The following is a 27,934-nucleotide window of genomic DNA, read 5'->3' on the forward strand; positions in this document are numbered from 1 at the left end:
TTACACAGTACATTTCTGTCTAGCTTACATGCTGTATATAAGTGAGCACTGCACGTTGAGCCGCTGATGGTGTGGATCCACATAACTATCTTGTTCATTGGAAAAACCTCTTTGTCAGGGAAGAGAAATCAGTGGCCTTATTTTCAGGATCAACCATGACAAACTGACACAACTGTATCTGAGTGTAATTTCACAAAAATGTAACTCACATCATCCTGGTTGTGCAATCACTCATCGGATTACTTTTTTTTTTTTAAATGAAGGAGAGGCAGATCATGCCGAATACTAAGTTCTCCAGTGGACATCACAGTGAGTCTGACAGGGAGAACAATAGCAGATGAATATCTGCTGAGCAAAATATATGCTAACCATCTTTGTGTGAAGTCCTGCTTGATTGTGGTTGCCTGGTAACACCAGGGACGACCACAGTGCGCCCTTTCAGCCGTCATTGAAATGAATGTGCAAGCAGCACTCTTCACGCTTTTCGAACATTTCAGAGCACTAAATCTTTGTGTAATCTTCTGTAAATCTTTCATTTCTATTAGATTGTTACAGTATTTCTCTGGTAGACAAATCTAATACCAGAAAATACTCATCTAATGTGCAGTTTAGTCAATTTCATTTGACTGAAGAAGTGAAAACAAGAATGGGAGTACCTATGAAAACACATATTGATGTGAGAACTTAATTCACGGATGAATAAATGTCTCGACGTCCATGTGTAATAAACTGTTTCAACAGTGTTAGAGGTTTCAATAGCGCTTATGGGAGAGATTTAGTAGTGCGTCCTTGTTTATCTTCTACATTTATTTTGAGCTGCTTGAAAATGGAAACAAAAAAGTGCTGTGCTAGAGAAAGATCATAATTTGGTATGGTCCTGTTTGAGATGTCACAAGTATATTTATATTGCATTTTCTTTTTAGGTGTCAACAGAAATTACTTTTTAAAAAGCAGATGTCTGAAGATTTTTGCTCCTTATCTGTTCTACAGCCACACGTCTTTGGTATGTCTATGAAATACAGGCTTTGTTTTGACTGATTTGTGCCTGTTGATCACTGGTGTGTTCACTAAAGTATGTGAAGTTGCGGCTCTACTGGAGCCGGAAACACTCCAAACAAAATGGATGCAGCTGCCAATTCCTGTTCTTTGAAAATGCTCTGACAGTGGCCCCTGGTGAGACAGTTACTGTTCTTATTAGCTCATGGCACGGCAGTGGTGTTATTCCAAGTGACGTGAGCAGCTAGCAGGATGCTAACAAATGCTCCCGATTAAAATACTCAACAATTCTGCTGCACATGTCAGTAATAAAGTGCTCCAATGTCACAGAAACCGGTGTGCTTTATTTTATATATACATACATATTAATTCTTGACTTTTCTAATATTACCTTGGTATATCAGGCCAACTCTGTGGCCCTCTCTCAGTGGCACGCCCTTCTTTCTCATACTGAACGTTGTACAGGGGGTGTTACCTCATCTGCGTGTCTTCAGTAACCTTGCGAAATTGCCAGTCCCACTGTGCCTACATCACTGTATTAACCTAGCACCTTTGTGTGCCAGCTGAGTGAAACACTCAGCTCAGCATGTTGGTGTAAAACTGCACACATGGTACACAAAATGCATACAGGTTGGCAGGAATCTAACGGCGGATTTCATGATATTGCTCGGGAGAAATATGCACTCTAGCAATGTGCTGTGTGTCAGTTTATGGAACCTGTGGACAACACAGTGGAAGGGCAAATTATAAAATGAGCTAAGAGCTTCAGATGGCAAGTGGGTGCGAGAGTTGGGGCTCCTTTTTGTGCGTTTTTGTGGCAAGAGTAGGGAGGTTAAAAAATGTCCTTGGTTGAATTTCAGGCTGGTGGTGTTAATGGAGACAGTCCAAGTTCAACAGATGAGGTCAGTCCCTACTGAGGTTGTTTGTGTATGAATGATTGTATACATAAATGGCTGTATATGCAATATACATTTGCCCGTGGGTAAGTACAGTATGTGTGCGCAATGCATTTTAAAGTGGAGCTCTAGGTACTTGACGCTATACGTGGGTGCACAGAATGGATGCTTATGTGCGTGTATGTACGTATTTTACTTATAAATGTGATTTCGACCTCATCGGCCCTTGCTGTAGCCGGGAAAGAACTGGTCGAGCAGCATCTGAAGCGTCTTGTTTTGGGTCATGACGTAGTCCTTGCCCAGGTCGTGACGGCAGGCGGGGCAGGTGTACACCTTTGCTCGGAACGACCGCTGGAGACAAGTCTGAGAAGAGAGAGGTCGGCAGGAGATAGTTACACACAAACACAACGACAGGGATTCTGAGCAGTGGTAGTTACAAACACACCCATTCAGTACGCACCTTGCAAACATTGTGTGAGCAGACGGTGGTGATGGGTTGGAAGGCCAGCTCCTGACAGCACACGCACATAAAGATCTGCTCCATCTTGCGCAGGAAATTCTTCATATGTGAACAGACAGAAACACATAAAAGGAATTAAAAAGGAAGAAAAAGTTGAATTGCCGCCTGATGGTTGTATGCCTCCGCCACTCAGACCAGTGTCAGATTATGTCCCTGTTTATCCAGAGTCATAAAATATTAACCATTTGTGTGAAATTTTGTCCTAATTGCTGTGTGAAGTCTTGAGTTATGGCTAAAAGGTGTTTTGTGAGGTGACACTGACCTTGACGTTTGACCACCAAAATCTAATCAGTTCATCCTTGAGTCCAAGTGAACATTTGTACCAAATTTGAAGAAGTTCCATCAAGGCAATACAGACATATCGTGTCCACAACAATGAAAGGGATGGACGGACAACCCAAAAACAATATGCCTCTGGCAGTCGCCGGCGCGGAGGCATAAAAAGTATCATTACAATCTTGTCCTTTCAGAAATACAATGGTGTTTCTGCCATTTTAACTTGCATAAGCCTACATCCATCTCTGCCAAACAAAAACTGTGACTGATTAGTCTGGAAATCAAGAGGAAACTGACTCAGGCAGTTAAGATCTGAAGACCAAGGGGATACATTCCATTTTTATGGATCAGTAACATTCAATGAGCTCTCTGTGTGAGATGCTTTGTGCACTGAGGAGCCTGAGGTGCATTAGTGCGACAGGGTGTACTGGGATTCATACCGGCCCCTCTTTAAGGTGTTCCATGGCTTCATCCCAGAGTTTCTTGTTGGCTGTGTCCCCTCGGATCAACTGCTGCTGCTGCTCTGACAGCTGGAAGGTCTCCTCTATCTTCACCCGTTTAGAGGGAGGCTGTGCTGCTTTTGACGATTCTGCTGAAGACACATAAATAAGACTGAAAAAAAAAAAAAGCAGCTGCACCTGAAGAGCATACAACAATAATGAAAATGAGATAAGCTGTTAAGAAAACAATATTTACAGTGGTGCATGCCTTGAGAAAATATAATCCTGATGGGAGTTTTTAGCAAAAAATTTTGTATATTTACAAGCTATCTTAAAAGCCCAGGCTGTTCTCACCTGTCCTCTTCTCACAACACCTTGTCTGACCTGCTTTGAGCTTCAACTGTGAAAGCACCCACCACTATCTCTGGTTGTCTTCTGCTCTCCATTACTTTGCAGCTCCTCCTCTTCCACACTGGCCACTGGCTGCATTTCCTCCTCTTCCTCATCGTTCTCCTCTTTCTCCTTTATCTTGCGTTGTCTCCGTGGCCTCCCCCTCCCGGGATAGTGCTTACTCCGGCCACCACGCCCAGGTCTGGCACAGGCCTCCTTCTTTGTTTTGTTAGCCATGGCAGCCAAGTAGCCCGGTGGGTACTGCAGACACACAGGGAAAGACATGAGAACCAAACAGACTGCTATCTTGTTTTCATTTCAGAAAACTGGAGATGCACACATGCAAAAAGGAAATTGCAAGTGCTGTCCACAGTGGCCTTTAGTAAGAAGCATGAAAGACATACTGTGCAAGTGCAGACAGTATATTTCTCTATATAGCGTCTAAACAGAGGTTTACAATATGTACAATATGTAAGATGTATTAGAGGATATCTGTAGTGTCTATACAGCGAAGTTCACACACAAACACACACTCACAGTCTAACCTGAACACGAAGGCCCAGTTTCTTGATCCTCTCCAGTCCTTCAGGTGTCCACGGAGCCGGTTCCAGATCGTCCCGTCTCAGCAGGTACCGCCACACCAGGTAGCCACACTTTCCAATCTCTGGCCAATACTTAACCACCTAAAATTCATGGTGCATTAAATGCATCAAATTCAGAGCTGTTTTTGAGTCTTTTAAAGCAGGTCAAAATTAAGTTACATGAGGTAAAGCAGAATCAGACTTCAGTTTTTGGAGCACAAGGTTAGTTACAGTTCTAGCATTCTGGGATCGATTGCCTTCCCTACATTTCCAGTCCATATTTATGGTAGTCTTAAATTAGACAGATTTTGATTTACAACCTCCAGCAAAAATGTGTTTATACCTTGTAAATACCATCGTAGCGGTTTCCCTCCTCAGGAGCGTATTTGCTGATACGTCGACCTTTGGAACTGCGCACCACCCTGACCGGCTTTCCTGCCCGCCAGTTCCTGGACTCTGCCCCGTCTTTGTCATTCAGAGGTGCATCACAGTTTAAGGCCAATGCCCTGCAGCAGTCAGGTTCCAAGGGAAAGAGATTTGTGTTTACCATGTCTGTCTAAGGATTAGGGATGTTAATGAATAAGTTATCAGTTGCTTTTAAGAAGTTAATCCTGTAAGCTTATTTACTTAGAAAAACAAACAAAAAATCTGTAGTAAAATCTGTGAGCTTTACCTTTTTAAAATTGCTTCTTCGCAAGAACCACAATTAGATTAAATGAGGCCCATTTGATTCCTGCCCTGGGATATGATGATTTTAAGATAATACATCACATGAGTATTTTTTAATTGTGCAAGTTTAACCATCTAAGCTTAACTGACCTGACAGAAATCAAAGAATAAAATTCAGCCTGAACAGAGGGTCCAGAAGAAGTCATGGAATTTCTGAATGTTAAATTTCTTGCACATTTCTAAAGTAACGAGTCACACCTATGGGCCTAAACCCGTGTAGTTGGAAGGCCTTCTTTAAGTCTCATACCTGTTCATGTGTGTCAGGGTCTGGTCAAAAGAGTGCTCTCCGATCCGTTTGTTTCCTGAGAGGTCACGACCCCCGCTGCCTGTGTAGGTGAACTCATCTCCCCGGTCCTACAACAGATCACGGAAATAAATGTGATGACGTAATAAAGTAATTGACATATTACACCAAAAGAAAACCCATTATTTCACATGACTGCGAGAATAAACATCTTCACAAAAAAAATACTAACAACCCACCACTTCATCCTCAAAGCCCCCAGCCAACACCAATGAATAAGAGCCATCGTTACTGCGCCCGTGGATACCACCGACATGTGGCCTGTGAACACCTGCCTCGCTCACCTGAAGGGATAAAACCATTTTTGACTATGCTGATAACAGAAAGTGGCAATATAGTTGACAATGACATTATTTTGACAGTAAATAAAGTACGAGATGGGAAACTTGATACAGATTGTATCTATAATCAGATGTTGAATTAATATGTAATGCTCTAACCTGTACTCTGAATTTCCAGGTGGTTCCAACAGGAATACCAGGTATGGGTCCATAGTGGTTTGAAGGAACAATTGTGCATTCTTTAGTTCGCCCCACACAAGCCATACCCTGCAATTAGATCAAGAAAGAAGATAAATATTCTAAGACACACGCACAAAGCTTCACATTTACACGAATGCCTTTAGATCATAGTTCTGTGGTGTTTAACAGCAGGCTAATGTGCGTGTGTCAAATTTTGCTAAATCTTAAGATGAAATTTTGAGAACATAGGATTCCATTCAAGAAGTACATAGGACATCAAAAGGGAGAATAAAAAAAGAAAAAAAAAATGCGATAATGTGAAAGTCAAGTATAAATGCTGTGTGACTCACAGCACTTAAATGTGCCCAAACACACAAGCCAGACTGTTTTCAATTAGTCCACAGAGAAAGGGAGCATTCTGGTAAAGAAAGGAGTTATTTTCCGTTGGCAGTTCCAGGAAAGTGGCTAAGTCATGCTTAATGGCATTGTTCACATTACACCATGGAGCAGAGCGTCAGGGAGACAGCCAGGCCAGGATGGAAACCAGCCACACAATATCTCAAAGTGTTGCCATGAGAAGACTCTGAGGAGATTTTGAGGAAAATATTTAACAGTATGCTTAAAACAGATGCTTTTTAAAAAAAAAAACAAAAAAAACAAAAACAACCCAAATTTAAATACATGTCAGCTGTCTTCCTGTCGCATTTTCTGCCTCAGCAACTAGAATGAGATAATTCTGCTTTTTGACAACTAAAAGTCTAAAGTCTGAATGTAATTTTTCGTGAAAGGAAAAGTGAAAGGAGAAGGTGAAAATGGTGCTCATGAGTCATGTTATAATTATCTAACAAGATATTAGTCAACATTTAGGCATTTACAACCAAATGCTATCACTCAAGCCGGCATCACTCCTCAACCCCAGGAGCCTGATCTGAAGTGAAGCAGATATAAAGTAATGTTAACTGGGACAAAAACTTCTGATCTGAGAGAATGAGCTGTGGTGTTCCTGGGCAAATACTGAAAGAGCTTCAAAGAGGCACTCATAAAACTCTTAGGATGAAACAAACCATTTATCTCTGATCAAAGAAAACACCAAACACTGAGCAGACAATAACTTACATTAAATATTTAACGCATAAATACAATGAAGAAAAAACAGTTTCCAGGAAGTAAATGGAATAAAGTGCAGGTTGCTGAATACAAACCCTGAAGTGGGAAGTTTATGTCTTCTTTTTTTTAAGCAACTTAATTATTTGGAGTTTCTGATGTGTTGCATATTCAAATAGCCACTTGATGACCTTGTATTCTGTCTCGAGTGGATACATTAGAAAATGCCATTTTCAGATAAAAAAAATGTAGCATTTCAAAAATGCTGACATGATTATCAAGTATTCTCAGTAATCTGGTTGGGTCATGATGAATTTTTTAACTGATTGGTTGCTGCAGCAAGAGTCACAGTCTAAAGCTGATTGGTGGAAGGTAAAAACTATTTTTCTATCTCTTGTACTGGGAAGGCCACTTGGGCCTACATTTGCCCAGTACAAGAGATTGGAGCATTTTTCTAATATTTAGGCATCTCACCGATGGCAGACTGTTAGAAAACAATCAGGAAAAAATCTTTTGACATAAACTTCTTTTCATATTTATCCAATTAGCCTGTGCTCCATCTAGGCAGTCTGAAGAGGAACCACAGACCTTCTGTCAGGTTTACTGTCCAAATCTAGTTTCAGTCTCACAGAGCAGCTGCCAGTCCACCTGGTGGGTGTGTACCTTAGGCTGCCCCTGGGTCTCACCTTTCCCCAGTCCCTTTGACTCTCAGTTGTTGCCGAAGGCATCTTGGCTTTCTTCTTGCTGGCTTTGAGCTTCTCTCCTGCTTTCACAACCTCACTGGTGTCGTTTTTACAGGTGGGACAGTACCTGGCAGAGTGAGAGGAAATCAATCATTTCTGAGGCTTTGGGCAGATATGTGGGTTTGGTGACAGATAATAAGGTGGAGATGCTGTTTTAACATCTGAAATCCAGCAGTTACCAATCTGTGTGGTTACGTTCAATAAAATCTGAGATCTACGCCTTTGATAACTTAAATTATTGGAAAAGCATATTTTTACAATTATGCAAATTGAAAATGAGCATTCAACAAAAACAAATGGGCATATTACATCAGACCCCCTCTCATATTTTATTTGAAGAATATCAGCTTTTGCGATCAAACAGAAGATTTAGAGTCCCACAGGCGAGACTGAACAGATTAATAAACTCTTTCTGTAAAAGTCTGTAAATCAGGCCTCGGTGTACTTGTGTAAACAAAGCACTCAATACAGAGGTGAATGATTATAGTGACTGCACTGGAGCGACAAAATGGCAATGTCTGATCGTCTGTATCATATCTTTGTAGTATTTGTGTGTGTGTTGTGTTTCATCAGGTAAGTGAAACAATGCAAGACAACTATCAGAAAACCTTTCTGATAATAAAGTGAAATCTAATCAAAGCAAACACAAGTCACGATGATACATGTGCTGAGTTTGCCACTAGAGGCCGTTTTCATTTTTATCTGCTGAAGGAGGAAAATGTCTCTGTTTATCTTAAATCTGAATTTAAGGCGTGTATGTATGAGCATGATTAGTTTGGAAGCCAACCATGGTGCAATATGCAACTTACAAAAGAGTGATGTGGAAAATTAAAACCTCCAGTGTAAAGACAACAGACTTAACAGTGACGTTGGATAGAATTTACATCTGGTAAACTTTTAACATGAAAAATATTTTAATGTTCATAGATTCTGGATTTTTTAAAGAAGGACAAAACATGGATGTAATTTTAAGAATTATTGATTATTAAATAATTAAGGTTTTTTTTTTTTTGAAGTAAATCCATGTGATACACAAATTATTATTCCAAGCAGAACATTTTTATGTCCTAAAACATGTGTGGAGCAGATCTTTAAACATTTTAATTGAATATAAACTGGAAAGGAAAAACAAAGGCTGGTTATAAACGATGCCATCAACTGTGTGTTAAGCTTTTTTCTGCTTTAGCTATGTAAAGCAACACATGATGCTAGAAACAGAGATGGTGGGTGGGAATCTTCCTCTCAGCAACTGCAGTAACTGCCAAAAAACAATTATTTACACCCTCATTTCTAACTGGCAGAGAGACATTCAAAACCGGTGCATTACATAAACCCACACCTGTGATTGCATTATGTCATTATTTTATACTGACTTTCACCTCAATCACCACTTAATTACTGCTTAAATGCACCTCAGCTCGTACCAAACACCATTAATAAACCTTCTTAATCTACTGTGTGTCACAGGATTTCGTGGCTAATTGCTCAGCAACAGTCTCCCTCACCAGTCCTCGTCATCCGGGATGGAGGCCAGCGGCGGGTTGAGGCAGTAGATGTGGAACGCCATGTTGCACTCGTCACAGAGCAGCTGCATGTGAGCATCCTGCTTCCCGCCGCACACACAGCAGGAGCAGAAGCGACACTCGGCGTCAGGGTCGGCCTTGCAGTGCTTACACTCCGGGCCGCTCTTCCCTGGAGCCAAGAGCGATAAGGTAACATGCACATACAGTGTGAAGAGAGAGTTGATGATTTTATGGTACAGAAGTGCTAAAATATACCTTACCACTACACCCTACTAAGGCTTGCCACTTGTGTCATTATGTGTATATGACTGTGTGCAGTCTGGTGCATACGTTTAAACTGTCCATCAGCAGCTGAGAGTGCACGAGCTCCTGGTTTCTCCACCTGGTAAATTTCATCCAGAAACTGAACCTTACAATCCCCAATCACATCTCCAGGACCCCTGCCCAGAGGGCGAGAGACACAGAGAGGGAAAGGCAGAAAGACAAGGAGAGATACAGAGAGAGAGAGAGAGAGAGAGAGAGAGAGAGAGAGAGAGAGAGAGAGAGAGAGAGAGAGAGAGAGAGAGAGAGAAAACCAAAGAGGAAGATGTAAAGATTTGTTATTTGGAGTGTTACAGACGGGTGTAAAGGAGTCACACATTTCACATCTTTGTAAGCAACAAAAACAGCAATTGCCCAACGCATTACCCCCCCCCCCCTTCCCACCCCCACGCCGAGGAGGAAGATCCTCACCCTAGGAGGATCTTGACTCGGAGCTCCTTGTTGGTGCGAGAGGTTTGGTTGAGGTTTTGAACCTCGGCGTCGAACCAGAAGCCCCTCTCATCTGGTGTCTCCATATTGTAGTTGACCATCACATGCATGCCCACCTGGAGCTGGTCCCACCGCAGCAGGGTCCTGGCTCGTGGTCGTACATCCACCGGTCGCATCTCCACCACGCCGTTCTCTGGGTAGCTGGGGAAGAAAGAAAAAGGAAAGCGGAAGGGGTTTAGGTGTGTGAAACGTTTATGGCAGCCATCATCACCCTGATTTTCACACTGCTATCTAATCTGCTGTGAACACTGTCCTTGGGAAAATAACGGCTTCAGACAAAATACATTTGCATCTCATGACAGCCACACTTCTCACACAACCCATGTGTTTTTTTTGGGTATTAAAAGTGCTCGCTTCTTTATACATTAGCTACATGAACCATGGGATGGGTTGAGCTGCTACTGAGCACGTGGCATCATTTCTGTCCTAATGAACAATGTAAAAATCCTCAGGGAAAACATTGCAATATTCTAGCCAGTAAAAAGCAGCTTTTTGAAAAGCAGCAGAACAATGTGTTCTGAAAAAAAAGAAAGTATTTAACAGCTCAATACATGAAGCCACAGACTGCTCTACTGCAACATAGACCTCCCTGTGCAGGAACATGCAAGTCCATGCATGTCAATGGAAGGCCACACAGAGAGGATAAAAAAACAAGTGGATTTTACACAGAAAGCCAATGTTGATTATAAGACACTCTCTACTGAGACTAGTTGAATTTCTGTCCTGAAGCACAGCGTGTAATGATGGTGTGACCTTTTGCCCTAAAGGTTTAAGTACAGGTCTTCTTAAAGCTAGAAGCAAAAAACAGGATTTTAGCTTGAAACTCCACTTGAAGAAGTGAAACAAAGCCAAAAATACTTTCACCAATAAAGACGTGGATTTAAATTTAGACTGGACCAGTTTTACACATTATAAGCCTTCAGGGCAAATTCCACAGACACAATATGATTTTTATTCCCACACAGTTTTCAAAGAGTTTCTGACACTGAAAGATTAAAATGATTAAACATAAATGACTTTGCTTCTACTATAAAACAAAACCCAGTCATACATTGTAGGTTTTCTCCACATGAGACATTTGCATACAACAGCTTTCACACTGGGTTTTTGGTGCCAAGGATTATGATGGATTTTCACCACTATGGCCTCCCTCCAAATTTAATTTAATCCAGCAACCTTACTGCAATTGGCAAAACACTATCCTTATTGGTTTAGTACAACTTGGACCAATTATGATGTATGTAAAGACAAGAATCAGTCCACAGCATTCTCTAAATTCTTTTACTAAAATACAAATTTTCACTGGGCCACCACTGGAGCCGTAGTTTTCAAGACGCCAGGCAGAACAGAAAATGATCAACTTTCTCCACAGCAGCATCATTTTACTCACTGTATAACACCGTTCATCAGACATTTAAGAAAACAAGAAAAGCCCAGTCTCAGTGTGATCTAGCTTGAGTCATCTACATCCTGAGAGCAATTTCTGGGAACTACTACACCCACTGCCCCAGTCAACAGGTGACTAGAGATGACCAACAGCCAAGATCAACAAATATGTTCAGTAGTAATGACAGAGTAAGGGTGAATAAACGTACACATAGATTAAGTTTCATTTATTTTAGGCTTTGGCTAAAATTTTGTGGATGGACTACATATACTGTCCTTATTATATGACCTGAGCAACTGTATACAGCATTCGGTAGGGGTGTAACCAAGAATGAACTGCTGAACAAATCTTATGCGTTTGGGAAATTTGAGATATAATTGGTGTGATTTAAACATTTTACCTGACTGAAACTGACAGGTCTTAAGGAAAGGTTAAAGGAAAAGTTCAACATTTTGGGAAATATTCTTATTCACCTTCTGACAACAATGCTGGTCTTGTTGTCTTTTGACGTCACCTGAGACTGCCAGGCAACCAGCTGTGACTCAAGGAAGTTACTGCGCCCCGCCAAGAACTAGTCACATAATCGGCACATAACCCCCTGTATCATCTAACTGTTGGCAAGAAAGTTAATAAGCGTATTTCCCCTAATGTCAAACTGTTCCTTTAATACAAGATCTAAGACTAAACAACAAATAAACAAGTCTTTCATGTTTTCTAATGGTGAAAAGAGTTTTTGTTTTTTATTATGTCAAATGTCCATAAGGAAAACCAATAGCAGACTCTGTACGATTTAAAATGTTCCTCCTTTCCCAAAAGAAACTTGGAGTGAGGTTAATTGCACAGGTTTCCTGCCTGCCAATCATAATTAAGCTGCAAGGATCAGGCCTGACTCAGAGATGAATTGACCGCTTGCCTGCTTGCCAATAGCTGGAATTATGCTTACAGATAAACAATGTGTTACCACTGAAGTTTAACTGCACAACAGCCTGCACACTCCGGTCTTCTCACACAGCGGGAGGTGAAGGGGGAAGTAAAGAATTGTGTGCATGAGCGAGCAGCATGTGTTTGCATTTTCTGGGGGAAAGCTGAGCCTAAACTGGGTATTTTCTCAGACAGTCTGCACTGACGCAGAACCAACGACTGCCTGCTGAGCTCAGGCTAAAAGCGATTAGCGTTTACTATAATACCCTACATTTTATGATTTTATTCCGTCTGAATATCCACTTGTGCTTTGCATTGTTAGTAAAAAAGACTACGCCGCATATTTTAAGCCTTTGTAAATTGGCTGGACAGGGCCTACAGAGGCAGACTGTAAGAGTTGTAGCACACAGCTACCATACTCCCAGGAAGAAGAGGCCGGGGCACAGTGCAGGGATTTCCTTTTTTAGGCCCAGGGATTACTGCGGTTTTGGGTAGGGGTAGGGTGGGTGGGGGGATGAATACAAGCAACACAAACACACACAGGCACACACCAACATGCACATGTGTGTATACACACACAAACACGCACGTACGCACGCACACTAGAGGAATATCAACCTTGGAACACAATAGGACTCAGCATGAACAGAAGAGGAACACGGAGTAACACAAGGGGAACAGAAGTACCCAAGGTTTAGACCACACAAGCTCGGACCGTCTGTGCTGCCTCAGACTCATGAACATCAAGCTGCATATGCCCAAAGAAAAATTATTAAAATTACAGTGCTGTAATACTACCGCAGCCTGAAATAAGTTAAAATCCTGATGTTGAATAAAAATGATCACATTTCATTTTCACTTCTGACCCACAGTGACTGCAACAGTGGAATATGATTTAATTCCTTCCATACACAAAGGAAACAGAATTACACAATGGACACACAAAAATTATCTTAATAGAGAAACATGACTGTCCACTTTCTCAAATCAATTAAAGCAATGTGTAAAGCATGTGACATATGGATTAAAGAACCCTTGCTAGTTTTGTCTAGGTTATTTTACCCATACTGAGCAGTTACTAACTGACTCCAACTATGACTCCCATTCATATTTGGTGTTTGACCAATTTGGCCCTCACAATAGCTGCCAAACATTTTGGAAGTTATTCAACAAGACACATCAGTATTTCATGCAACTGCCCATGGCTGATGGGTGGAGGCTATTCTCTATGGACATTGCTTTCAAGTTCATTCCAAAAGTGTGGTGTGCGGTGGCCACTCCATTAATCTCATTTGCCCCGAATATCCCTCAAACCATTTATAGATAATTCTAAAATAAACATGCTAATGTCTAATAATATCAAGACTTCGTACTTTTTTTTTTTCTTTTTTATAATATACACAACTAAGTAAATAATTTGCTGCAAATTCTAAAACTTGTATCAAAAATCTCTCAAGTAAGATTCCAGTCTTCTGCTCGTTCTTCAGGTCTGTTTCTACACATCAACATGTACTAATTCCTTTGGAAACAAATATACATTGTTTTCCATTGAAACACAATTATTTCCATTAATTCCCGCTACCCCCCCCCCTCCCCAAAAAAAAAACAAAAAAACAAAAAAACAAAGCATCAGCACTGAATCTCCACACAGAGTTAACTTGACTGTCCACCTACACCGTGACTGTGGCTAGACCCAAAGTCTCATATTACAAAGTAAAGTGTAACTTTCCCTGGACTTGAGGGAGGAAGGGAGAAAGACTTTCAGGCACAGACGAGGTAAATAAGAAACCAAAATCTCAACACTCCCAACTAAAAATGCATAGTATACCTAAATGAAGTTTCATATTTAATCAGTTGTGACATTGAGACAACATGACAGAGGGGCTCTTTGAGTCTCCTCTGTTATGAAACCATCATTAGCGCTTTGTGTGCTTAGTTGAAGTCCCTGTAAAGAAGGAGAAAGGGAGCAGGGGAAAATGAGAAATCCTCAATTTACTGATAAGCAGCTGAGTTAGAAATACTCAGACACTAAACAAGCTATCTGAATATAATTGCTTCTCAGTAGCGAAGGAAAGCAGCCGCAGTCTCTCTTAACCTCGGCTTTGTGCGTAATTGAGGCCAAAGTGAGGAGCTTTAACTAAAAAAAAAAAATATGTATCTAAATTACTTTAATCTTAAAATGACACATTTTAAAGTTCAGTCACTGACAGACATTAAAAGACAACTTCAGGTATTAAAGAACCAATTTGCTAATTTTCAAGCAGGATTCTAATATGTCTCTCTCCAGCTCACTCCAATCTCCATTTCTCTGAAATCCATGTAAACTAACATAATGTAGGCATCACCTGATTATAATATATACTGTGGGATGACACTAGAGCCTTACCGCTATGGGTATATACAGATATGAAGATTTGATGGGAAAGATAATGATCAGACAATGTTAAATATTCCTTTTTTATTTTATTTTTTTTTACAAAAGCACTTAATATAAGCTGTATTTTTAAAAATATTTTTGATGTAGTGGTTCCTCAAATTAGGTCATAAAGGCCATTATGTACAGATTTGAAAATCTCTAACACCAATTTTAGACTTAAATCAGTGAGAAAAAACAAAGATGGATCAGACATAAATACAGTCTATTCCTCATCCCTACACATCCTACGGAAGGGAATTATGCCTTAGCATAAGAAATTGTTTCATTTTGGCCAGACTGTTTAACAGGAAATCCTGTTTTTTAATCAGTCTGTAACTTTTCATTTTCCAGGGAGCTTGGTCAATTTAGTTTCCTTTAAGGTTCTTCAAAATGACAACTTAGTAAGGTACCATTAAAAAAAGAGGATGTCATTTGCCATTTGCATATAACAATATAAGTAATAATATAAGACTACTTGAAAATTACATGAACATAAATTATGCTTGTCAATTCTATGTCTATATTTGTTATCCTCTCCACAGAGAATCTTAAACATACACTGAGCTAAGCCAAGATTTAACCATGAAACCATATCTAAGAGTCTTGTTATGGAGCAACGCACAGACATCACACACTCACTCACACAAACACACACTCACACACACCATCTCAGTTCCCGGGAGCTGCACAGAGGAGATTCTCCCAACATATCGCTCCCTTTGATTTTGTGGCTCATTACATTCTGCAGAAATGCTGTCCAGGATGGCTTCATGTAGAAACATGGCAATGTTTATGGGGAGGGGGGCAGTGTGTGTGTGTCTGTGCGCCTGGGAAGGGAAAAGCAATCTTGCCCACCCTCCACTTTTCTCTGGCACACAAAATGATGGAAGAAACCTGGAATGGCGCTCAGGACAGAGAGGGATACTATGCCTTTAGTGGAAGGCAGAGGAGTCTATCAGACAAGCTGTAGCTGTGACTTCTCTGCAGCACAAACGCTGGGGTTGTTTTCGTTGCTCAGTCTGTGAAGACGCAGGTCACATATTACTGCGATGTCTCGGGTTTAAAACTAGCGTGGGACCTTTGTTGTCATTCACGTGTCCCTCTTGACTGACAGATAAAGCAAATGAGGAACATAAGGCGAAAACAATAATTTAAATAAAACAACAAAAAAAAAGATAAATAATTAAAACCACCAAATTTGAATAAGAAGGGTGACACATGGCGTGTATTATTGGAGTGTCCCTGCAGGAACACTCCTGTCCTACGGCAAATGTAGAAACAACAAATAAAAGCAGAATACCGGGGATTTAGAAAAATTGAGTTATGTCAAATGGGAATGATGTCTGCATAAAAGAAAACACACATTTACTGCTCAACAGCCCTTGATACAGTTTCTCTGGCACAACATCCCATGACAGAAACACACGCGCACATGCACTCCCCACGATAGACGCAGAGAGGAGGCTATGTCTCACCAGTGGCATGTTCACAGCAATTACAGACAAAGCTGAAGGAGGCAAGCAAAGAAGTAATGCTCCTGAGAACTCATGAGTTACCATGGAAACGTCAGCTTCTGAATTAATTTGCTGGAAAAGGGGAGCGCGAGAGATAGAGTCCAAATTGTAGCATCAACCACACAAACCCCTTCTCTACATACCCTGGACTGCCAGGAGAAAGCAGAGGCTGCAATTCCCAATGCGCTGTAGCACCGTTACTGATGCTTACAGCCGCTAGTACCACACACACACACACACACACACACACACACACCATGTATTTATGTTTGGTGGACATTTTTATCTAGAATGCCACACGACAGCAGCATGAGCAAATACATTTTTAACCTAGGCATAACTAACAAGAACGAAACCCTATTTTCTGTTACGCCATAGCACAGCATAGTGCAGTGAAGACGGCACACATTCAGACAATCCTATTTGAGGTGCAGCACTGTGAATTCCAATCCTAAACATCAATTTGCCATCAAGGATGACTTTAGTTCATCAGACCAAAAAGCTGCTGCACTGACACTGTGCAGATTTCTTTTGCACTAATAACGTCTTCGAGTTTTTGTGTTTCAACAACATTAAATTGCATGTTGACAGGTAGACTTTCTACACCTTTAGATGTCTAATTTTGGCATGTTAACGTGAATTCCCATCTCAGCCAACCGGTTGTTCCATTCTCGTCCAAAAGGCACGCTAAACGGGAAATCTGAGGCACAATGATTTCTAGCCATTACTCCCCTCACCCCGCCCCTGTCAGTGACATCACATTTATTATGTTCCTCAATGTCACTGATACAACCCTCCTCATGAATATGCACCTTTTGTTGTATTAACCTGTAAAAATATTGGGTCTTAAAAACAGCCAACTTGCACCTGTTAACACGCATTTTAATGTTGTCTTAACACTAAATCTCTAAGACATTACTTAAGCAAATGGTGTCCCATAAAAGTCAGGTCTCCACTTTGCACCTTTATAGAAATCCATTATAATTAAGTTTGTTGTCACTGCAACCAAAATCAGTTCAGTTGCAGCAGCAACGTTCCCCAGTATATTGAGCCATCACTTACTCGTCATATTTAATGTGGTAAATTACGTCCTCTTCTCTCTCCTTGCTCTCTGTAGCAGCTGTAGAGTCTGTCTGAGAGGTGGAGGCTCCATTACTCTCCGAGTTTAACACAACATTATTCCTGTTACTGTCTATGGTTTGGCCCTGGCTGTGGGCCTGTCCCAGCTCGGCCTCCAGCTTTCCATTAGTCCTTTTTGGGGGCCGGCCCACCTTGCCCTTGGTGGGCGTTATCTGTCCTATGGGAGCAAGTGTCACATTTTCAATGCAGGCCTCAAACCAGGCACCGATGCTGACGTCTCTGCAGTCCACCAGCTCGTTAATCTGAGGAGAGACAAAGACAAAAATAACACCTGGTCTGTCCTGATCCTATCTGTCTGTTGATTAAAGAAACACACCAGTGTCTTGGCATGTTTTAGCCCGTTTGCTTCACATCACATACTTTAAATCAAAGTGTTATATAGACTTCTGGATTTTTAAAATATTTTCCTACCCTCAGCAGACAGTTCTTATGGCTGTTAGTTCAGTATGAAAATCAGGTTTCAGTGACCAACAGGAAATCTATCACAAGCATTCTGCTGCTTCTGAGTTTTGTCAAAATTGTGTTATTTCTGCTCTAAGTGTGGACTACTTAGAAACCATATGTGTATTGATTCATACTGTAGCATTTTACTTTACTGATAACAGGTGGATGCCCTGTCTCAAGCAAGTTAACTCTCTACCAGTTCCCATACATGATCTATTACCCACAGCATCCTGGGAGAGAAACTCATTAAAATGCTAATGTGAATAATATCAAAATTGTAGTAAATGGTGAACATAAAACAAACTTAATAAATAAATTCTCTACATGACATGTTTTTAACATTAAATGAGTTTCATGATGTTAATCCTCACATGCATATGCTGGAGATGCAGTCTTGAAATCCACGGCACTGGTTGTGAATACTGTAGTGAACGGTTACAGCCTGTAAAGGCATGTGACCTTGATATCCAGTGAAGTTGCACAATTTCCAACTCATCTACTTAGTTACAGTATTGATCTTCCTGCATGCTGGACTCGACTTTTGGCAACAAAAGGAGCCCAGTCCTACACATATAATTCTCAGACATGTGGGTCAGCCAGCCTGCAAAGCTCAGTAGAACACAGTAGAGCAGGATAGACTCACATATTTATTAGCTTTGACTGTAGTCTATTTATAATCTGTAACTTGGTTAGTGAAAGGGTTTTAAAAACCTATTTCTTATGTGTGGTTTGGCATGTGCGCTCCTGGCAAGATGAGCCACATGCTTGCGTGTGCATGTCAGCAGTCCTTATAAATTAAAGGGATTCTGAGTACCAGATCCATAGAGAGAGAACTTAAGTAGTGAGAATTGAAGGGTACATTTAGCACCAACACATGCACTTTCAAATAAGGACACACGTAAATACAAGTAGGCTCCAGTTATTTTGGCTGGAACACAATATCTGCATAGTCTGAGGTGCTATAGCACAATGCAACGTGAAAGGAATGGAGGACTGCTGCTGAGTAGGGGAAAAAAAAAAAACACATGCACGGAAGATACCAATATCATATTCGTGTTTGTGTATTCTCTATTGGCACTGTAATGACAACAGCTGTATGATATCAAATACTAGACATGGCTAGAGAAGAATATTAAGGTACAACCTAATGTGAGAAAGCATGCACGCTCCTTGTTTCGTGTGAGCTAAATTATACTACTGACATAAAATTATATTACATGGACTTTCAACAGCAGTGAAGCATAAGTTACATTCAGTTTGTAATTTGATTTGACATCCAAACAAATAAGAGCGCCCTGCCCAAGTATCTCTGGCAGTCACTTGGCTTGTATGTCATTAAATTCTCTGTAATTTGGCTAAGACCCAGACTAGCCAGTCCTCACCTTGTACACACCAATTCCTGGGTCGACTAGTGTGTTTCTGCTGGATGTTGGTGGCTGGGTGTCCCGTGCTGGACTGGGGGACTTGAACCCATTTTTGGTACTGGTTGAGTTACTAGTAGCGCTGGTGTCTGGCTTGGTTTCGTTATTGGTGCTGGTAGTGATGCTGCTGCTGTCATTGTCTATATTGGAGTTGGTTTCCATAGCAGCAGGGGAGACAGGAACTGGGGAGTTGTGGCTTTCAGACCGGGAGTCAGGGATGGGTGCTGAACAACAGGCAACACCCAAGGAGTCCTTGATGGCAGGGCTGTCTGGAGGGTCAGTCTGAGAGCGAATCAGCAGCTGGATGATGTCGTTGAGACCCACGTTATAGTCAAACAGTGTCTGGCCATCTTCCATCTAAAAAATGAAAAGAAAAAAAGAAAAAGCCACTGAAACACTCGAACAGACACACACGTACAGATGCAAAAGCCATACTGTGCTAAATAGTATCATTATTCATTAATCCTCTGATTACTTGTTAATCAATCATCTAGTCCAAAGATGTCAAAAATAATAACAAGAGCCAAAATGATGTCAAATTGTCAAATCAATTACTGATAACAATACTTTCCAAAGGTATTCAATTTGCAAAAATATATCAAATCGAAAAGGTAGATTTTAGCTCAGACTTGCTCAGTTTTGATAACTTCTCTCCAACAATTGATTACGCCTGTCAACTAGTTGTTGTGGCAAAGACTGCATCTTATTTTACTAGGTTCAAAGATTGCATTTGAACAATTACACAAATGTCCATACTGATATTCTTAAATTTTTCCCAATTTCTTTCCTAATAGACATCCATGCGTTGTGAAATGAACACCAGTGCGTCGTGGAGTGCCCTCGCACAAATACACGAGGCTGCTTGTGAAGGACAAACACAGAACACATTAGACAGAGACAACATTTCTCTCGCAACAGTGAAAGAAAACAACTGTGTGTTTTCGTGCACTCAACAGAGGACATTAAAATACACACGCAGCACTTCAATAAATCTACATGCCTTTAAATACACCAGAGGGTTTTAAGAATGTTGCTGAGGAGTCCACAGCAACATCTGTTGTCTGCTCTCAAATGAGCCAACGTTCAGCTACTGATTAAATGCGTCTAAGTGTACATCGAGGTGAACTGTTCAATTGATTTTGCCTATTTTGAGTGAAGAAAAACATCCCACCTATCACTGGTATGCTTTTGGCACTATTGGATATCCACGTAGTGATTCGTTTACATATCCAGTGCAATAGAAATGGAGGCTGAACTGCAGCTCCACTCGCATATATCCCACACCGCTTTTCTCCAAGAAATAAAAGAAAACATAAATAAAAAAAATAAATGCATGAATTAAAGTGATAGCAGATGTAGCTGAGGCAAAAAAAAAAGACTGGGTTGCTATGACAACCAAAAGACAACCCCCCCCACCCCACCTCCATAAACCTGAATCATGTATACAATCTCTGTCGACAACAACCCACTACCACCGCCGCCACCACCACCACCATCATCATCATCAGCGTGATCCTTTCAGGCAGTGCACGGTATGGGCATCAGAAAACGGTTCTCTCAAAAAAAACAAGCTTATGAAAAAAAAAAACAAACAAAAAAAAAAGAATGATAAGGCCCCATTAGAAACCCATATCTACTCCTTTACCGCAACCAACCTTCTGTTAAGTATACAGTACAGCTACTGCCTTTGGAATGGAGCTTATGGCGGACACGCCAACTCATTACAGACATCAGCTATTCATTTCAGCCCTCAACCCCACAAGCCCATTGTGTTGAAGAGACGAGCATGGCCGCCACTCTCGCTCTTGCTCACGCTCCCCTTCTCTTCTTCGTTATTTGACAGCGAGGAGGAGAGCGGTTAGAGGCGTAGCAGGAGAGCAGTAGAGGGAGCAAGCGCAATTTCCCCATCCCTCCCTGTTTTTAATGGTCTCATGAAATTTAGATCAGAGGAGCAGTGGTGCAAACACAGCCATACAGTGCTTGCTATACTCACCTGTCTGTCTGTATTTCTATGGTAGTCTATCTCAGCATTTCTTTCTTTATGTCTGTGCCCAAGCTCAATCTTCGATTTCTAGTCTCAGTAATTGTCTATCCTCCACTCTCTCTGTGTCTTTTGCTACTTGATACTCCATTAATAAAAGAAGCAGCCTAAACAGACAATAAGATTGCTGATAGGAACTGCAGCAGGCAGCCGCACTGTGGAGAAGTGCAGGTTAGACTCTAGTAGCAGAGCAACATACAGTCGAATTTCTTGCACCGCACCAATCCTCAGAAATGATATCTATGCTGATTGCACCCGCTTTCCACAGTGACTTCATTACCATCAGTGTGATCAGCCTCTCGCTGCGAGGTGTCACAGCCCTGCCTTCAGTCATAACCAGCCGATCCTAAAAACAAAGCACCATCATCTGCGCAGACAATGTTAGGAAAATGCTTTATGTATTAATGGAGGACAAGACCTCTTTGACAGAAATATTGGCTATCTCTAGTGTGTACAATGAAGATCAAAGACCTGACATTTTCTCCTTCATCATAAATAATGCAGCATAGTAAAAAAAAAAAAAACAAAAAAAAAAAAACACATTGCTTCTGGTATCTTCATTATGTGACTCAGTGAAATGTCGCTCAGTGTTCCAGAGGGAGACTTCAGTCTCAAGCACACATCATAACAAAGCTTTAGACAACCTGGAGACACTTGACTTGAAGATTTCTCAAAAGGCTTGAACAAACCAGAGTCAAAAATCCTTGGCATGGCAACAGTGTGTGTGTGTGTGTGTGTGTGTGTGTGTGTGTGTGTGTGTGTGTGTGTGTGTGTGTGCGTATCACATTGTTGAGAGGAATAGCGTAAAATTAACATCTCTCCACAAGGTTAATTTCTCTGTTGCATTTCGACAGGCAGTCTTTCAAAGACTAATTTCTTATTGTAACAGGCACCAAAGTAAAATGTCAGAAAGAACATCAAACAAAGACTAGAGGAAGACCTGTGGCTGCTGTAAAAACATGCTGAACATCTAGCTGGGGACCAATCTTGTCTGATTTTGAAACGTACTGCCTTTTCTGTATCAAAGGGTATTTGTCATGGAACAAATCTTTTCATTGTTTCAAATTTAAAGAAACAAGGGATGGAGAGATATTTGGCTGTAATAATGCATTACATTTTAATATTGTGACAACATGCTGTGACCCAGTAACTTATTTCAAGACTTTAAAAGCTCTTAATGAAGAAATTATTCTGAAAATAAAGCACCCCGGGAACACCTATTTAGTATCTATGCCTGCACAACAATGATAGACTACATTAGAATTTAAGCCATTGAGTAAAGGTGAACCCGAAGTAATAGACCAAGCAGTCATGGTGGTCAATTTAATATGAGCGCCTAGCTCTAAAAAGAGGTTTTAATGGTGTGAGACACAAGCTGGATCCACACGGAGAGAGGAGATTTCAAAGCAGGGAAGAAATTTGCCTCTTTTGCTCAGACAGGCCATCCAAACCCCTTACTCCTACACGATTTCTTCTTCACCCTTTTCTCCGCCCACAGCCAGTCTTAGCAAAGAGCTGAGCAAAATAGGTCATATTTCCAAAAACAATGACATGGGATGCGTCTGTGTGCCTGCCATCTACTGAGCCTCCATCTTCGGTCTTTTATCCCTCATTCTGCCCATGGTCATTCAATCTTTTTCCCAAAATTTCCCCTGCTGATGAGCAGTGTACCGGAAACGTGACAAAGTTTTTTTTTTTTTGCTCAGTTCTCTGCATTTCTACCAGTTTTTATGCGTGTAATAAGTTATACTTAATAATATACATGCCATTTACTGTAATTATTAATGTAAATGCATCCATGGCATTTATATAACTTTTTTGCTTGCTTGTTTTCATTGATCATAATTAGAAATAGTTGTACTGCTCTATTCTTAAAACATAGCTCATGTTTAGAAATCATTAACAACAAAGATTTAATTATTGTGCAGTGTTACAATCAATTTGGAGGTTCCTCCTCCTGCATTTTAAATTTGGTTATGGAAAGACATTTTTGTTTACATTTAAATCACAGATTGTGCTTTTAAACATGAACATGTGCTATTATTGACTCAAAAAACCCCGAACCAAGAAACATGAGACAATTAGCAGGTATATTAGCCTAGGAACTCCTCTGGTAATCTGAGCTAAAAAAAAAAAAAACAGTATGGGAAACCCTACTATTTACAATGCAGGTGCAAGAGCTAACAGTTTAGAGATGGGACATTTGACCTCTAAGCAAAGCTGAAGCAAAGGGAAGGAGTGGCAAAACTATGAAAACATGTGGGAGTGTTAGAAAGCCTGCAGTTTTAGACTAGGTTTAGTGCCTCTCTTTGTCTTGGCTCTTTGTCCAGCCTATCTGTCAAAGAAGGGTGTGACTGTGTACATGCATGGCTGCAGCCAACTCCGTTTCCCCCAAAACTGTCTATGAAATCCTACAGCTTAGCAATACACAAAGAAAACCCATCAGTCGAGCAGCCACAACATCAATGCATGTATAATCAAATTGTAATGATATCTAGGTCACGGCAACTATCTGTGCGAAAGGGGGCAGGCCAGTGAAGCTTTCCTACGGCCCAACAATAGGCAACAGCTAATTGCTAGGAGGAAACAACCTAACTATTTTTGAAACATGTTGCTGTCTCTATAGAAAATAAAAAAAGCAAATGAACTACAGCCTTAGATTTGAAGTACACAGACATTACAAGCCGAGCTTTAAACCACTTAATGAACAGGCCAAACCTCTTATAAAATTAGTAAACGAGAAGCCTACAATACAAGTGAGTGTAGGCTTTGAACAGAAAGGCCGCATGGACAGTGGAAGGTGTGTGTGAGCCTGCTCGTGAATGTGAGTGACATGAGACGTTGTTCAAAGTGAAACAGACACAACGAGGAGTGCACAGACAAATTGAAAAACCCATAAAAAAAAAAAAAAAACACTGAGGCAAAGTTGTGCGGCTGCTGCTGGCTTGAGACCCTTTCGACGCAAGGGCAAGCATGACTTTGAACTGGTGAGGCAGCGTGCGCAGTGAGCTGGAGGGAAAAACAAGACGCCATTTTGAAAAGGAATTAGACTGAGTTATTCTGCTACAAGTCTAAGTCCTAACAGAGCGCAGGCACCACTGCGTGCATGTAAGGGCACTAGCTAGTGTACACTGCATGTCACTGGCTCATTCCTTGCCTTACTTAACACATGGAAATCCCCTAATCAACCCTCCCCACTTATTTTCCGGTGAAATGAAGGAAACACAGGATTTAATACATGGGCCTAGCCTTTGCAACCACAGCTCCGACAGTCCAGGACAATTCCAGCATAACAGCTGATTAATTGTTAATAAAGCAAAGGGGGTAGTCTTGCTTTGTGCTTTGTCACTATAGTGTTTTGTTACACAAGATACACAAGGGTTGAGCTGATTTTAGGAAAAAGTGCACAGAACATTGAAATGAACTTACTATTAAAAGAGAGCACTGGTGCAATAGGTGCACCGTGCTACCCAATATCTCCCATCTCCTTTCATCATAATGGTGTCATTATTAGGTCTGCCAACTTAACCATGGTTTTTCTAACATGCGCTACAGCACCATTCTCAACAGTTCTTCTCTTCATCTTCTCTTTTTCTCTGTCCTGCAGTACATACAGCACACAAACAGAGAAGAAAATGAACCTGTCGTACCCTGCGTGACTAAGAAACTAATATCTGCTACGCTTCATTATTATGAAATTACACAACAGGAAGTAGGTTAGACAACTTGAAAATACAGAAAAGCAGTTCTAAAGGAATTTTGTGGCCTATCGCGCTGCCTGACTCATATGAATGAAGGAAGAGTGTGACAAAATGTAAACAATGGGAGATCAACAAATCATGTATGCTGTTTGCTTCCCGGGGGCTTATTTGCCTGGGTGAGTCATACTGTGTTAATATCAGCTTTGTAATGTTGATGCTAAAATACTAAATAAATTATGGCGCCGGCGTCCTGTCGGCAGTGAGCATCTTCTGCTTATTACTGATAGAAAAACAAGTTTCTATAACCTTCCCACATCATACATTTTAATAGACTCTGGTTCAGTCCTTCTGCCTTTTATGTTTTTGATTCTTCCTACTGTTTGGTCATATATTTGGACAAACTGAAGATAAACAGTCTGTACACTGCAGACTGCTCTGTTCAGACAAAATTAGGTTAATACAGCACTACGCCTAAAGGGTCAGGGTTTACATTTTCCAAATATTGACTGCATCTACTACTTTAAAAGTTGCAGCTACAATGGGAGTTTTTGTATGTGTGTGGTAGACCATAAAATATGCCCATGTGTGTTTAAAAAGTAAACCACAGGCGGTAAGACTGCGCGCTGCATGCAACCATCCGCCATGACACACACAAACACGTGTCCATCTCAGGCAGGGGCTTACAGTTCTCACACCTGCTGGTTTTAATGACATTAAACTTTTCTCAGTCACTATGTGTGAAAGAGAAAGGGTGCACTAGCATCTGTTCACAATAAGATATGAATCATCATATTTCAAGCACTACACAATTGAACAGTGTGTGGAATTGCCATCACCCCCAGGACGCTGATTAAATATTCTAGCCTCGGTGTAGCCTTAAGACTGAAGACATATTGTTTTAGTCTCAATTCGGTTAAAGTGTTAAAAACAATTATTGTGGTTTTTGCACTAGTTTCCTCCAAAAGATAAGTTGACATTTTAGTACTGGCACAAAAATATTTTTCCTCGAGTGCTGTGAGTTGCACACATTACATTCTCTGATAAATCTTATAAGATGTAGAATGGTGTTAATGTCATAATTGTGAGACATCCAGAGTCTAGCAACAATTATATTTTCTGACTGAAATCCATATAAAGTCTGAGTAATACATTATTTATGAGGGCAATATGTATGTTGCATGATCCATATCATAAAAAGGTGGGGTGAACAATATGGTTGATATTAGTAGAACTATGTTTAGGATTACCATGATATCAGTATTGCAATATTTTAATCAGTTTTCAAAACCACAATTAAATGTTAAACTTGTGTTGATCACATTAAACCAATAGTTTTACTATTTTGCAGGAACACATTTTCATACAACATAATACCAGTGTTTATGAACATTTGATATTTCATGCTGTGGCGGAAACTCTTAACTCATCATTTATTTAGACATGTCACGTGCAAATCACAATATATTAATATGAGAACTTTGTTATGATACAATTGTCTGATTAGATAAAGTGCTTATGGGAGCTTAGGCATAAACTGTAGGCTGCATTGTTGACTCAAATCCAAACAACAAACAATTACTGGAAGTGGAAACAGAGAAGATATCTATGTGAACTGAAAGAGAAAGATAATGTTTGTTGGATATATCATGTTGATGATGCATTACTGATGTAAATATCCCTTAGTGAGGATGGATTAATATTGAATTACAGCCTTGCAAACCAAAATCAGATGGCACTGAAGTAAGGTTTATTGTCTGGCAAACAGTCCTGGATAAAACACAAAAATCTGTCACATGTGCACTCCTGAATTGTCAGGCCATGAGGGGACAAGTGGGCATCTTTTACTGCAGACAGCCCCGTCTTTCCTCACTGTACAGTGCGCATACTGTAGTGACACCAGAGTGTGAACACAACTACACTTGCTTTGAGATGCCTGGGCACATGGACCCACTAGTCCCCTCCTCCCAGAGAGTATCATTAATATCCTCATCATCATAACACACCACATGCACAAGTCTGATGGCTGCACACTTCAGAGCTACTGGTGCCACATGTTACAAAAAAATAAATAAAAAAATAAAAAAATATATATATTCAAGGACACTGGCTGTTGCATGTGTGAAATGAGGCTGCCGTTAATTGAGTTAGCATCGGTGAGTGTTGCGGGTTGTTTTGTTTGCACTGCACTACTTCAGTCTACATGTGCGAACAGAGGGCGATGTTCCCTTTTCTCTCCCGCGGCAATGTAAACAAACATGTCTACGGCGGTGAGACATTTGTTGCATGCAGGTCTCCTCAGCACCGACCCAAACAATGTGAAACGGACCGACTGCATGACCACACATCCATGTCACATCGCCGTTTTCCCCCCAGGGGCTGGCACAGCGCGTACCCCGGGCTCTTGCGCAAGAACTATTGGCGAATTCCTATCAAAACAGGAAGCTCGCATGGGTCCGAAACGGCTACAACATCAGAGGACCACTCACTCTCCAGCAGCACCAAGCCCTGCCAAAGCCCCCGAAAACCGACTGGTGCATGACGGGGGTGACACAAAAAATGGGTTTACCTGCTTCCCTCGGTAGAAGAGGCGCTGCTGTTGTGGGCTTACATTGAAGATGTCCTGTATTTTCAACCGTAAAGACTCAATTTTGGTTAATCTAGAAAGATCCTCCACGGTTCGCGTCTCCTTCCCGTCTATAGTACGAACTTGGATCCACATCGTTGCACTGCCCTGTTCCGCCTCAAATAAATAGCAGGTATAGCAATATTTAGACGCGGATATTCTTTTCCAGGGGCGAAAGAGGTGGAAATAAAAAAAAAAAAAAAAAAAAAATGTTCAGGGCTCCATTGCGTTTTCCTCTGCAGAGGTAACGTCGGACTGGTTCGCGCAGGAGGTGTCTCACATGAGGTCGCGGCGCCAAGCAAATCTCGCGAAACAACGTTTAAGAGAGCACAGTTTGCAGTTAAAGGCGCAGCTCTCCCTTCAGTGTGCAAAAACACGCTGAACCATGTCTGAAGGCCTCCACAGTGCAGAAGTATACCGCTGTTGTTGTGGTGCCACTATATGTCTGTGGTCGAGGCATAGTACAGTAGTTTTCATATGTGATGTTTATTCTTCCTGTCAAAAGAGTCATAATAATAATAATAATAATAATAATCATATTCAGGACCCTCAG

At 40.9% G+C, this 27,934-nt stretch overlaps 1 protein-coding gene across 4 annotated transcripts; it reads right to left on the bottom strand.

Moving 5' to 3' along the window:
• Window positions 1-93: 93 nt before the first annotated feature.
• On the bottom strand, window positions 94-27,669 carry LOC139611299 (E3 ubiquitin-protein ligase UHRF2-like). Of its 4 annotated transcripts, none has more exons than XR_011686292.1 (16): window positions 27,325-27,620; window positions 18,978-19,373; window positions 17,074-17,393; window positions 9,696-9,914; window positions 9,294-9,403; window positions 8,946-9,132; window positions 7,384-7,507; window positions 5,573-5,680; window positions 5,312-5,416; window positions 5,076-5,182; window positions 4,443-4,605; window positions 4,056-4,201; window positions 3,545-3,779; window positions 3,129-3,277; window positions 2,353-2,451; window positions 94-2,255 (listed from the first exon to the last, which is right to left on the bottom strand). XR_011686292.1 is itself a non-coding variant. In XM_071465845.1 (16 exons), exons 1-16 carry the CDS (start codon window positions 27,475-27,477, stop codon window positions 2,109-2,111), a joined length of 2,760 nt encoding a protein of 919 aa, XP_071321946.1. In that variant the 5' UTR covers window positions 27,478-27,669; the 3' UTR covers window positions 94-2,108. The 4 variants fall into 4 exon arrangements, 2 of the variants coding, with proteins under 2 accessions (XP_071321946.1, XP_071321945.1); XM_071465845.1 differs by having other exon boundaries at window positions 4,064-4,201; window positions 27,325-27,669; XM_071465844.1 differs by having other exon boundaries at window positions 3,129-3,280; window positions 4,064-4,201; window positions 27,325-27,669.
• Between the last annotated feature and the right edge of the window lie 265 nt (window positions 27,670-27,934).

This window comes from Trachinotus anak, unplaced genomic scaffold, assembly GCF_046630095.1.
Source record: "Trachinotus anak isolate AG129_WGS33_773 ecotype Australia unplaced genomic scaffold, CSIRO_AGI_Tana_v1 ptg000028l, whole genome shotgun sequence".
Lineage (NCBI taxonomy): Eukaryota > Metazoa > Chordata > Actinopteri > Carangiformes > Carangidae > Trachinotus > Trachinotus anak.

What these genes read in the sequence shown, in the direction of transcription:
- LOC139611299 (XM_071465844.1), bottom strand. Translation starts at nt 27,477, where the DNA reads ATGTGGATCCAAGTTCGTACTATAGACGGGAAGGAGACGCGAACCGTG. An exon ending in CAGGAATTGGTGTGTACAAG is followed by an intron (nt 17,394 to 18,977) that starts GTGAGGACTGGC and finishes GTCTCTCCTCAG; the next exon opens with ATTAACGAGCTGGTGGACTG. An exon ending in GCTCACACAATGTTTGCAAG is followed by an intron (nt 2,256 to 2,352) that starts GTGCGTACTGAA and finishes CTCTCTTCTCAG; the next exon opens with ACTTGTCTCCAGCGGTCGTT.